General features: G+C 30.3%; 1 protein-coding gene across 1 annotated transcript; it reads left to right on the top strand.

Annotated features, from left to right (window-relative positions):
* Positions 1 to 1,030: 1,030 nt before the first annotated feature.
* Positions 1,031 to 9,376, top strand: LOC107441838 (uncharacterized). The gene is made up of 2 exons (XM_016055227.3): positions 1,031 to 1,516; positions 8,744 to 9,376. The coding sequence occupies exons 1-2, from the start codon at positions 1,056 to 1,058 to the stop codon at positions 9,195 to 9,197; spliced, it is 915 nt and encodes a 304-aa protein (XP_015910713.2). The 5' UTR covers positions 1,031 to 1,055; the 3' UTR covers positions 9,198 to 9,376.
* Positions 9,377 to 13,783: the final 4,407 nt, after the last annotated feature.

Here is a 13,783-nt window from a genome sequence, read left to right as displayed (position 1 = left end):
GAGTTACCAAATTCTTATTAAAGTAAAGCATTGCTTTATTAAAATTGGTCAAGTATGTTTTATCTTTAAATAAACATTTAATATATTTTCACGTAATTATGGCAAAATGTGTGGTTATGGCGAATGTGTGGTTGTGGCATGTTAGTCTGAAACTAACCACTCGCCACTTAATTATTCATTAAAAATAGTAGCGACTTATTAAGTATGCAACCAGTCATTTTTCACTTTGTTTTTTCTGATAAAATATAAAATCACACCAATGCAGAAAGTCTCTGAAAAACAGAATTTTTATTAAAACGTGCAAAATCTGTTTTAAAAGAAGTTAATCCTTCAGAACCCATAAATTTGATATGTAAATATTCTTGTGAAAGGAGAGTTCCTTAGCATATTCCGTATTTCAAAGTTATAACATATACCTTCAGTGTATTTTTAATCCCAAAATATTTTTCAATTTAGTTTTTTAAGGTCAGTATATTTAACTGAATTTTGTCCCATATTCATATCATTTTTATTGAGAAATTAGCTTTTTATTGTTATACGATTATTCCAATAAAATTTTTTTTAAAAAATTATTGCCTAATTAAATCTAACATTAAAGTTAAAATTTTTTTTTTATAAAATTAGCTTTTAAACGAAAAATACTTACCGATATATGTCAAAGACTCATTAGGTTATTGTGTCACAAATTTTGAATTTCTTGGCTTAAATATTTTTTTTCAAGTGCGGTTAATTAGTTTACAAAACTATGTAACCTTCAGTTTCGCTATGATTAATCATAATCACAGTAATCTTGGAGTTTTGTGTTTTAGGAAGAAAATAAACAGTCTCTTTCTTTTCTTTTTTATTTTTCTTATTTATTTTTTGTTTTTTATTCATATTCCTTTTTTGAAAATTTAGGGAAAAAAAAGTACAAACCACGTTGGTGGTAATTCAAGCTGACTGAGGGAGGAGTCTCCTAATCTTTAGAAAAGGTAACACCATTCATAGGACATATGACATGTGAACATATGACGTGCGTATGACGTTCTATCCTATTGGCCTGTTCAAAATGTACAATGCGAATGCGTACTAGCAGGCATAAGGGTGCAGCTGGTTTAATAATATTGAATCTATTACTAACTGGAAGTTTTACCAGGCTATACTGTGTCGTAAAATTACCTATCACAGTTCGAGCAATGGCGGAATATTTTAACGTTGACGAAAAACGCTTTCTTCTTGCATATAGTGCTAAAGCTAATAACATTACAGATACTATATTTAATGGCATATTGGATCATATTTATTATAATGTGATATTTAATAAAGTCGGGACTATTGATATTGTCTTAAAAGTGATCAAGGAACTTAAATTGGATCTCTGGTCTATGTTCAAGGAAAAACTTCCAGAAGAAAAAGGCTTTTCTCACGGTAGTCTTTTAAGAAATCCCGAAGCATTCATCAGAATAACAGAAGCAGGAGCCTCTAACGGATCATCAAAAGCAATTCACCCAGTATATCTGTGGCTCTTCCTTGTAAAGTAAGTTTTTATTTCAGTTACTTTTCTGTTTAAATTTTTTAACCTGTTTTGACTTTTACCCTTTTTTTAAAATTATACCTATCGTAATCGAAATGTTATCCTATGACTTAACATTTTTACAGCTGCAAACATTTTAAAAGATATTTTAGAAATTTCATGTAAGTAAATATAAAAAGTTACGACTGTTTTGTTTCCTATAAAAGGTTATATCCTTGAATATAGGTAAAGATTTTTTAAGCATCAAAAACTGTCTAATTGCCCTGAATTCCTTATAATTAAACTAGAAAACGCTCCCACCATAACATTAGGGTGCAAATGAGTAATTTTAAGGATTGTTTTATTTTTTTTTATTTAATCGACTTGAAACTCCTCATGCACCACAAAGTATAGCATGAGGATTACAGCTGTAAGTAGAAAACAAAAATAAGAAAAATTTACATTAAAATCAAAATTCCGCAAGGCCGCAAGACTTTCAATACTTTTGACCAACTGTTGGCCACCTGTCTTATCAGAAAAGACAGGTGGCCAACAAATAGAAAGACGTCTCAAATCAGTCTTTAAATTGATTCGGGCACTCGCATACTGACTACAACGAAGAAGAATATGTTCAGCATCTTCATCAGCATCACCGCAAGCACAAATTCCACTGGTCTGCAGATGGAAACGAAATAAATATCTCTTAAAATTTCCATGGTTTGTTAAAATTTGGGTCAATTTAAAATCAGTTGCAAAGAATTTACATTGCAAACGGTGAAAAATGGATGGAAAGAACCTTTTCGTCCAGAGCGACCGAGGCGAAGCAAGAAATTCTGCATTCCAGTCCGCAATGATTTTATCTCTAGCGATGCGCTTCCAGTGAGAAGCTGGAACAGACACCCTTAAGTCTATTTCACCACACGTAGCTTCCCTAGCCAATTGGTCTGCTCTTTCATTGCCCAAAATACCGCTATGGCCACGAACGTAAGAAAAATGAATAGTTACGTTTTCAAGAGCGTTCAAAATCGAGTGAATTTCCACCACAAGCTTCTCAGTAGAAGTCGTGTCACGCAAAAGAAAAAGTGAAGAAAGAGAATCTGTACAAATGAGATATTTAAAAATTTGGTTTTCACTAAANCATACTGACTACAATGAAGAATAATATGTTCAGCATCTTCATCAGCATCACCGCAAGCACAAATTCCACTGGTCTGCAGATGGAAACGAAATAAATATCTCTTAAAATTTGCATGGTTTGCTGAAATTTGAGTAAATTTAAAATCAGTTGCAAAGAATTTACATTGCAAACAGTGAAAAATGGATGGAAAGAGCCTTTTCGTCCAAAGCGACCGAGGTGAAGCAAGAAATTCAGCATTACAGTCCGCAATGATTTTATCGCTAGCGATGCGCTTCCAGTGAGAAGCTGGAACAGACACCCTTAAGACTATTTCACCACATGTAGTTTCCCTAGCCAATTGGTCTGCTCTTTCATTGCCCAAAATACCGCTATGGTCACGAACGTAAGAAAAATGAATAGTTACGTTTTCAAGAGCGTTCAAAATCGAGTGAATTTCCACCACAAGCTACTCAGTAGTAGTCGTGTCACGCAAAAGAAAAAGTGAAGAAAGAGAATCTGTACAAATGAGATATTTAAAAATTTGGTTTTCACTAAAAGAATTTTGTATCCACTTAACAACCAGGTTTATACACAAAAGTTCAGCCTGGAAAACAGTACATTCATTATGTAGTCGGTGCTTGGCAGTAACCTTCTCTGTTCCATTTTCGTAAATTACAAAAGCAAGAACAACCCTTCCATCAAGCTTACTACCATCCGTAAAGCAGATGGTTTTATATTCCTGAAAAACATTATTTACATAAGGAATAATTATAACAAGTTTCCTGCATGTTGGGTGGGGCAAACATGAAATAGGAAGCTTCCCGTCCAGGGTTAGACAATCGTTGTCTTTTATCTTCTCCTTTAATTGAAGATTATTTAAGATAATTAAATCAATAGGCGGAAGACCAGCGATAACAAAGACCGCATCATAACTAACAGTTCTATATCCCCGAATAATACGTAGAAGCAATCTTCTTTGAGTTCTTCTAAGGATTCTAATATTTATCTTCTTTCTCAAAGAGTTTCCTCAAGATCCTGAAGCATATGAAATAAGTGGTACAATACCTTGATTCCTATGACCTTGATTAAGGATATGCATGGAATTTATAGGATATGCAGTTACTTCCATTTCAAGCAAACTAATGAGACAAATATTCTTACATTTAAAAATACATGCTTTGCTCTGAAATTAATAATAATTTTTATAAGTTTTTGTTTTAATTGCTATAACTTCTCATTAATCTTAGTTCATTATCATTGAACTTAGAAGCTTAGTTCATTATCATTGCTATCTCTAATTCATTGCTATCTCTAATATTCTGTAACAAGGCTGTAATTGACTGCAGACACATAATTCTTTATAATTTTTCACTCATTCCTATTTGAGCAAAATGATGTACTTTATTTGACAAAGTTCCTTATTTTCGGATGTTTTTTTATTTCTTGCCTTAATTTCATTTATTCATTTTTTTTTACATATTCTCTTTACATATTTTATTTTACATATTTATCATACAAAATTCATTATATTCGATATTTGTTTTTACTTAATAGGCGTATTATAAAGATTATTTTTTCCTTCTCTTTATTTTACCCATTCGTATTAATTCAAGGTTATAATTTTATCAAAAAAATTCAAGTTTTTTCTTTTTTTTTGCATTTATGTTTTACAAAGGTTCTTTTTTATGCTTTTTTTTTTTCTTCTACCTCTTTGGTGTATTTAAAAACAACAATTGTAAATAATATAATTTATTCATTAAATTTTACCGATTGCTTGCAGTGGACTGATCGTTAAGACACGGTTCCCAGCAGATCACCGAAGTCAAGCATCACTGGCTGCGGTCAGTGTGCGGGTGGGTGACCACTTGGATCAGTCTGCGTAGGGACCGAGGGTATGCGGTATTGGTCCTCGTTAAACTGTGCTACCGTAAAGTGCTCGACTTCGCACGCAGGTCGTCGGGCTACCGAAGCGGGTGTGAACCTTCCGCGGAGGATCAGAATTGTGATGGCATGTCTTCGGATCATTCCCCGGGATGTTTCCCAGACCGTCGCCAATAGCCCATTGTGCAGCTCTAGTGCGACGTAAATTAACAACAACTACAACTTTTCCTTTTTTTGCATTGATTACTATTTTTTAGTTGCTAAATTTTCTGTTTTGTTTTTACATGTTTTTCTTCGTAGATGTGGTGTGAAGATTCCTTCTTTAGCTTTTCTTATTAACATGTTTTTTATTTTCGCTCGTCTTTCTGTTTCAGTTTTACATATTTTCTGTTTACATATTGCGTGCTTTCTATCTCTCTATACATATTTTTACATTTACATGTTTTCTATTTCGTATAAATGTATTTTATATTTTTATTCCTCTTTATCGTTTCGTTACCAACTTCATTCAATTCAAAATCGAATAAAATTATTTTGTCAAAAAAAAAAATTTGAATTCTCTGTCAATATTTGTCTTTATTTATCTTTATTTTTTATTTTTCGTCCCACTATCTTGCATTACCTCTAGAGATGCGTCATAGTTGTTCTTTCTTACCCTTTGTAGTTCCTTCAACTATCTTTTTTAATTCAGAAAATATTTTTGATTTTGAACATGTAAAATTAATTAATTTATCGTTTTTATTTGCTTATTTTTCATTTTCAACTCTCTTTTTGATATCCTTTATTAGCAGTCTCAATCGCTGTGTAATTTTCCTTAGCTAAATCAAGCGCTTCACATTTAGTGCTTGGCGTCATTCTGGCATTAGAGAGCACTTTTTCATGGTTTCACGAGATTCATTTTTAAGCTTCTTTTGTCTATTTCTTTTAATTTAAAGTAATAATTTTTATCTCTATTAAAAAAAATTGATAGTTTTCTGATTTTCTAAATCATATTTTTTTTATTTTTCTACTCCTTAGTTATTTATTTATTTATTTATTTTTTCGTAGATTTGTTGTAGAAGTTCTGTTTTAGGTTTTCTTATCCAGTTTGGGCTTATCCAGCAAATAATTTTCATAAATAAATTAATGGATCTTGCAAAATATTTTAACGTTATTAAAGATTTTTATCTTATCTATAATACTTTTCTTAAACTATGTATCAAAACAATGCGCTCTTGTAAATAATTTTTAAATTCACCCCAGAGACAGGTTTTTTTTAACAGTTCTTCAGTTTTATTTCACTGAATATACAAACAGTTTAGCTTTATTTGATATTTTTTTAAAGGGAGCTGTTTTATTTTACATTTTATATCAAAGATTTTTAAAATATTGTGTAAAGAATGTGTTTTATGGCTCAGAAAATATCGCACACATGATTGACACTAGAAAGATGTTTCAAAATTTAACTAAAATAAAAACTCTTATTCCACATAACGAAAGCAAATTGCTACTTTTAAATATTTTAAGCGAAGTTGTTGTACATCGCTCCAAACAACCTTCAAGTCCATTCCTTTTACTTTAATCAAACTGTAAAACATTTTCTTATAAAATCGTGGACTCGCTAATCATATTCGCCTAACGCAAGTATGCAGTGGAGGGGGTGCAAATTAATGCTCCTTCATTTTTTGCTTAATTATGCAATTTTCATTTAATAGTAATTTCTCATGTGTTAAAATTTTTTTTTACTTTGTAATTTATTTAAAATTCAAATTATATTTAAGCAATGAAACAAATTATTTTGTTCATTTTAATGTGACAACGGGATTTTAAAATTTGAAAATCGGTCCGAACTGCGATTTTGTAGAGAGTATTGGTTAAAAAGTTAAAAAACAAACAAAAGAACATGTGATGCCCTCTTGTCGCCTTAAGTTGGTAAATAAATATATAAAAATTCTGGGTGCAATATTAAATTTAAATTAATTTGCAAAAATCTTATTTTAAAGAGGTTACATTTTATAGAATTTTGAACCAATATTAACCAATCTGTATTAACCACACTTCTGCTCATTATTTTTTTTAAAAAAATGGGCATTGAAAATGTTGGAACTCTTACCTTTCATCTACTAAGATGTTTATTCTTCTTCTTCTTCTTCTTCTTGCTTGAGCTTGTCAGATATGTGGCACCTCTGCACATGTTGCATTTTGTACCATACTCCAAGCCCAATTTTTCCTAGTTCCATTGTCTCGGGTCGCCTACTTTATTAATATAGTCTGACAGTCCCTTAATGGAATTAAGGTGAAGCTCTTTAGGATATGGATTGCCTAAGGTAGTGAGGCGCGTAAGGGCGAGGGCATCACATTCGTATAGGATGTGATGTGCTGATTCTACCTCTTCACGGCATTTCCGACATATTGGTTCTTGTTCGAAAAGTCCCAATCTATGTAGATGTTTCCTGAAATGATAATGCCCAGTGATGAAGCCTACAATTGTTTGAATCTTCAATCTTGGGAGCCTAAGAATTTCAGAAGCAATTTTTGCAGAAGGGCTGCTGATCATGCTTTTAGCATGTTTTTGTCCAGGAGAATTGCGCCAAACTTTGTTCATCTCCTGTTTTTCCCATTTTAGGACAGCCTTCTTTGTAGTCTTCATATTGATTCCACAGAAGGGTTCCGTTCCTATTGGATTGAAAGAGGATCCCTGTTTTGCGAGTTCATCAGCTCTTTCATTACCATCAATTCCCATATGCCCTGGTACCCAAATAAGAATGATTTTATTCCTTTTTGCCAGTTCTATTAGGAGATTCTTGATGAGATGTTTATTACTACAGCTCTTGAAGATGTTTATTACTACAGCTCTGCCCAGAAGCAGCTGTTGGCAAAATACATGATTTCTTTTTTTTTAATCACAAAATCGTATCTATTTGGTTTAAATTAGATTTTTCTTATTTAAATCCGATTTTTTAAATTTTTTTTTTACTTTCATCATTTACAGCATCTGATTAAAGATTTTAATAAGACTTAATAGTGTTTAAAAGAAATTTAATTAAAATAGTTATTATTATAATGGATAAAATAATTGTAATATTATTGTTTACTAATCACTGGGTTAAGTAAAATCATAGTTATATTTTTTAAGTTCAACTTGCTGATGATTGTTAAGAATTGCCAAACAATTTGTCAATCACATAAATAATGAAGAAAAAACTAGTTTAGATACGAAAACATAACTGAAAAAAAATTAAGTCACTCTGAATTGAGCAAGTCTTGATACTCATTACCTTCATATTTCATAAGATATAAAAGCACTGAATTTTAATTAGCAAAAAACTATATGGGCATAATTGATGTATGTTTTTAGCCAGAAAATCAAGTATTTTAAATGTATTAAAGGAGAATTACAATTTAAAAGTCTCATATCACTCTTATTCACATTTACTCTATTTTAAAACATAATAAATAACATGCATATCCCCTACGATATTTCCAAATAAAATATCCTTATTATCAATAATATCAGATTTAAAGAAATTGCCCCCTGAAGAATGTATTTATTAATTTTATTAAAGAAAAATGCTTTGTGTTTAAAATACATTTTTTTCAATCATTATATATTTTTTTAAAATTTTCTTAAATTATTGATTTATTTGATTTGAAAAATTCACATTTGATTTAAATCAATACACATTTTATAGAAATAATGAGAAAGTTAATCTGGTAATTTCAATGCATATGCCTTTTATTATTTCGTAATAAAACAATAGCTTCCATAAAAAACATTCATTATCAATGAAAAATCACATTTTTGAAAAATCACATTTTTGAGAATGTATTTATTAATTATATTGTACAAAAATATTTTGAAACTAAATTAATCTTTCTTTGTAAGTACATATATTAGTATTATATGTTACAAAAATTACGTTTGGTTAATTTTTGTTTTTTACGTCTCAGCTGATTTAAACTTGTAATTAATTTAAAAAAAATCAAATGATTTAAATCACGGGTATATTCAAAATGCATTATTTTCTATCTCTAGAAATGCTAGGCGAATTGGAGGCTCTATTACCGAAACAAATAGCTTAGCGTTTCCTTTCCATTTTGACTATTCTTACTTCGGTTATGAATTCAGATCTCCTTGAAACAGAACCAACTGTAATTTCGTGTTGACGATCAATTTTAAACTGTATTGAATCAGAGTAACGTTTCTTTCACGCGTTTAAAAAATTGAATTGGACTCTTTTTAATTAAAATTTTCTTTCTTTTTACTTTTTAAGGTTTTTAAATTATGAAGACTACGCTACGTGGATGAGAAATTGGAATGTTATTTCTAGAGATCCTCTCAACTTCCGTGCACTTCAGCTTCTGAATGTATATATGAGGTTCAATTGCATCCCCTATAAATCAGCAGAGCTCGAAATGGCCGTGCGAGTGCTCTGGAGCTCCATCCCAGATCCACTTTTGACGTCGACCGATGTTTTTAGGCTTTTTGAAGAGATCGATCTTATACGTTATCAGAAGGTGAACAACATATGGCAATGGTACTGCAATCTAGTGAATTATGAAGGAACTTCTGTAAGGCGTCCAAGATCTCTTAAGCACCTTTCAAGATGCTTCATCAGAAACCGATTAAGAGTCAACTTTAAGTTGCCCGAAGGAGTGGAGGAACTAGGCATTCCCAAACATGTCCAGAAGTATTTACTTTTGAGAGATTTTTACAAGATAGAATGAATCAAGGAATCATTTTTTTTCAAAGTATTTCATGAAAGAAAGACTTGATTATTTTGATTATGATTTCGAAATATTAATGTCTCCTATGAACTTCTTTACGATATTATTTTCAATGTTGCAAGCTTCACTGTTTATATTTCTTCGGCATGTCAATAAACGATGTAATCTGTGTGCACTTATTTTTTGTTTGTTTATTTCAATTTGATTGTTTATTCTTGATTGCTTCTTTTGCTTTTAGTTTGTTTGAAATATCTATTTACATTTATATGGAAAATACAGTACACGGATAAATTGAAAATTGTGAGGGCAATATAAGGATATACTTGTGACAGTATTCTTTTCTTTAGATTTATATAGTTTTTTATAATGGTGCCTTGAATATTTTAGGAGATTTTTTTCAAGAGCATTCTAAGTAGCTTTTATGAAAAACAATATTTTTCATTTAATAAAATGTTTTCGCTAAGGTAGATGCAGAATTATGAAAACGTGACTTAGTGAAAAGGAAAACAAAAGAATAATTCTACAAATAGCTGCAAAAAATAATACTTTTAGTAATGTAAAATTTTAGTATGTTTAAAATGCTAAATCGTTTTTTGTTTTTCATTCTTTTTCGCTTTTCTGCAGCCAATATTTCGCATGAAGGCTGGTGTACTAGCGTCTTCTTGTTGTTCTATTCTTTTTTTTTTTNTTCCTGGTGCTGTCCTGGGGACGTCTATGGCCAGGAATTCGACTTCTGCCACGACATTCACACAACCGCAACTCGTTTATAGAGCTGGTCACATTCACACACGAAGGAGAAAGGACATAGAACACAGAGAGAGAGAAAGAAACATCCATGCCTTGTCCGGGATTCGAACCCAGGAACTTTCTGATGCAAGTACAGTTTCCTACCCCCTATACAGGCCGGTCGGCATTCTATTTAGTGATTGTATGTTTATAAAGCGTAAAAGTTATTTACCATTCGCTCTTCTTTGGGAGAATGCATTTTTCTGCTGATAAACTGTGTAATAGTATACGAAAAAATCTTTAAATAGGAGACATTTTAATTCATTTCTGGCATCTACACCAAAAAGCGAAAAAAGATCATCGCTTCCTTCTCACAATTTTAACCATTTATTTTTAAAAAGCAGTATGTGGTGAACTCCCGCTAAGTTAACTTCACCTTAACAAAGGAAAAGTTTCTCTACTTTTTCCAGAATTCATGCCAGGCAATGCGAAATAATAATCCTTATGTTGACTACACATCTGTTATGTCCCCTTATTTCTCTTCTCGTCAACTTACCATTAAAATCAACATTTACTGTTATCTATGACAGCAAAAGGTATTGCACATTTTCATTTTTTTTTTCTTGTAAGAACTTGTTAGGATTTCGAAACTTGTTATTCAAGCGTTCCTGTATATGACAGCTCCACATTTCGCAAAGTACAAGATTTCGTCATTCCGTGTGTAATTTGTGGGCAAAAGCAGCCTACTCTAAATACTCAAAATAAGTATTTTAACTCGAAATTGTTCTTCAAAATATAACTATCCAAGCAAACTATACAATATGACTATTCAGAAGAGGCAAATAAAATATTTCACTTTCAGTAAGTTTTTCATTAGTGTGTGTATANTCTATAAATAGACTTCAAGTTGCAATTTTTTCTGTTTCTTTTTGCTCCATCATTGACTAAAGTAATAAAAAACTGAGATAAGTTGTCCTGGTCTAGAGGAGAAACTGGATTATAGGGGCTTCGTTGTTAACACAAGATAAAAGGTGTTTTCTTTCACAATAGTTTTTCGGGGCTTGACTTTTCTCGGTAGATGTTAAAAATTAATATTCTATGAAGATTATTTAAGTCTTTTGCATCGAATCAATTTATTACTCTACACTCCTTGGATTGGATACAATATTTGATGACGTCTAAATTTATTTATCTTCCAAGAAGTTTTTGATATAAAAAAAAAGTTTCTTTAAAGAGTTTTTTACACGTTTTAAAATTGAGTTATTATTGTTCCATACAGAAAAAAAAATTCAGTGCTCTATAGCCACGACCTTTAATTAATATTTTTTGAAAAATTTCCGAAATGAAATAAATATTTCGGGATTATTATTATGAAATAATTATTTATTTTTATAAGGATGACAAACTTATATTTATGAGAGGTCTGATCAAAAAATGTCATCGATCCCATTCTAAACAATGAAAAGTATAATTATTATTAACAAAATTATAATTATCTAATCCAGTTTATTTAGCTTTTGTAATTAGAATGATTGCTGTTATTAGAACCACCTACCTATTTCGGATACACCCGTTTAACTCGTACCCGTTCGGCACAAACCTAGATTCGACAGTGCACTTTTTTCCATTCAACATAAACTGCTGTAAAATAATTTCCTATGTTGAACAAAACTAGCGAAGTGGAGCCACATATAGATGGAGTAACAATTCGTAGAAAATGTCCCCTTTTTTTCTCTTAAAATAATGATGACCTCCTTCATAAGAATGTTACTTACAATAATCTCCTTTGAAGATTTATAGTTTTTAAAATATATTGCGTCTAAGCATGCGCAGAAGGAAGAGAAAAAAAAATGGGTCCGAAGAAAGCTATTCAGAATAACTGTTCATATTAAAAGTTCTTAGTTTAATTTTTAATTTGAAACACCAATTAATAATCTCAATATCTTTTATTCCATTGAATAACACATAATGACAGCTTATAACTTTCTTAATACAGTTCAATTATGATCAATTATCGACCGTGCTCAAAATTATCGTTAATATAAAAATTAAACGTGAATTTAACTTCATAATGAAATATTCGCAAATCATAGCGTTTATTTACCTCTCTGTTCTCTTTTGTCTCTCCGTTTGTTTATACATATAACAGGGGACGGGGGCAACCTGCTGCTCGCGAGCTACATGCGCTTCTTTGATGGATTATTTCTGGCTTACGATCAGTGTACCAGAGTACCCTTTTCATTTTTCTGCTATTACATTTAAAAAAATTATTATCGTTCTTTATGTGATTCAAAATGTGTTTTAAATTACTGACAACAAATTTGAAAGACTAAGTGTTCAACGTTTCAACAAATTTTTTTCCACTCAAGTTAAGAATGATATGAGTCATCGAAAACTGCGCGAACGAACATAAACAGTGGCGTAATCGTCCGTAATTATTTTATTACACTTCAAAATTCGTGAAATCCAAACATCGACCAGTAGTAAGTCACCAGCATCTCAAAGATTTACTGAGAAATGCTGTCACCAATTATTCACAAAAATTTTGAAGAATTATCAAGAGAAGTAAAATTAATGTGTTTAATTTTTAAAATTTAAATTCAATGCACATATTTTGTACTTTTATTTATCTGTTTTCAATAAATATAATTTCTGTAAAAAAAATTTCAATACCTTTTTTGTCAACCTTTTAAATACGTATTTAATTGCAAAAACTTCAAATTTTGGAAAATGACTCGACTATAAATGAGCCTGGTCACCCTTGATCTATAATTTTATAAGCTGTTACTGTTTATAAATACAGCATTTTGCTTTTAAATAATATCCAGGCAAAAGCAAATTCTTTAACACAAATTGAAAAACATAAATAAATAAATTGTGTTCACAAATATTTATTTTCCGACTTATACTTCATTTTCGATTAATTATTAATTAGGTTTTATAATTTTTAAATCCTTAGTTAAAGTATAAATTCGATCTTAAATTACCTTAGAATTTGATGAACTTATATGCCTATAATGTTTATTGCAAACCAAATAGAACAGCAATTTTTTTAAATGAAAATTTTCTTCATTGTTAGTGGGTATTCCTTTTAATTTTTTCTTTTTAAAAATACAATATATTTCCTCATAATTTTTGTTTTTTTATTTACTTCTTTTAAAATTTTGTACAGTTAATTATTGTAAATCAATTTATTTTTGGAGTGAGAGAGAGTTCACACAGTTTTCTGTTCTTCTTAGAGAATAATTATTTTTATTTCAATTAGACACTATCAGACCTCGAAGTGGGCCAAAGAAAATATTAGGACATATTTTGGAACACTGTTCATACTTAACACTATATTTACAAAGGTCAAACGTTAACTCGAGAAAAAGTGTATGATTTGATCTACTTTATTATAATAAAAACAAATTTTATAGCAAAAAATAAAAAAGACACTATTTTTGTCACAATTATTTGTCAAGAACTGAAAGTTATGTTCCAAGTATAATTTTGTTTAAGGAGCAATGAACATTTCATAATAGCTTGAAATCAATATAGAAAAAATTTAAAATCACTGTTGTAATTAAAAAATAACTAGTACAGATTAATTAGTGTTTCCTCATACTGATATCTAAATACTATTTGTAATCGAGTTTTTTAATCCAAAAATGTTGCAAATGGGTTGTAATAATTTGAAAATGAAATCGAAGTTAATATGCAACCTAACAGTTTTATACATAAGCAGTTAGGATGATGATCCTTTAATTTATCATTTAAAAATTTCATGATAGGATTGTTATAATTTTTGATAAAACCCGATATTTTTCTTTTAATATCAGATAAAAGAAATGAATGTCAGGACTTAGCGAACAACGCTC

This window comes from Parasteatoda tepidariorum, chromosome 1, assembly GCF_043381705.1.
Source record: "Parasteatoda tepidariorum isolate YZ-2023 chromosome 1, CAS_Ptep_4.0, whole genome shotgun sequence".
Taxonomy (NCBI): Eukaryota; Metazoa; Arthropoda; class Arachnida; order Araneae; family Theridiidae; genus Parasteatoda; species Parasteatoda tepidariorum.
The sequence above is the reverse complement of the archived record's forward strand: the minus strand, read 5'-3'. Positions and strand labels throughout refer to the sequence as shown.

What these genes read in the sequence shown, in the direction of transcription:
- LOC107441838 (XM_016055227.3), top strand. Translation starts at nt 1,056, where the DNA reads ATGCGAATGCGTACTAGCAGGCATAAGGGTGCAGCTGGTTTAATAATA. An exon ending in CTGTGGCTCTTCCTTGTAAA is followed by an intron (nt 1,517 to 8,743) that starts GTAAGTTTTTAT and finishes TTACTTTTTAAG; the next exon opens with GTTTTTAAATTATGAAGACT.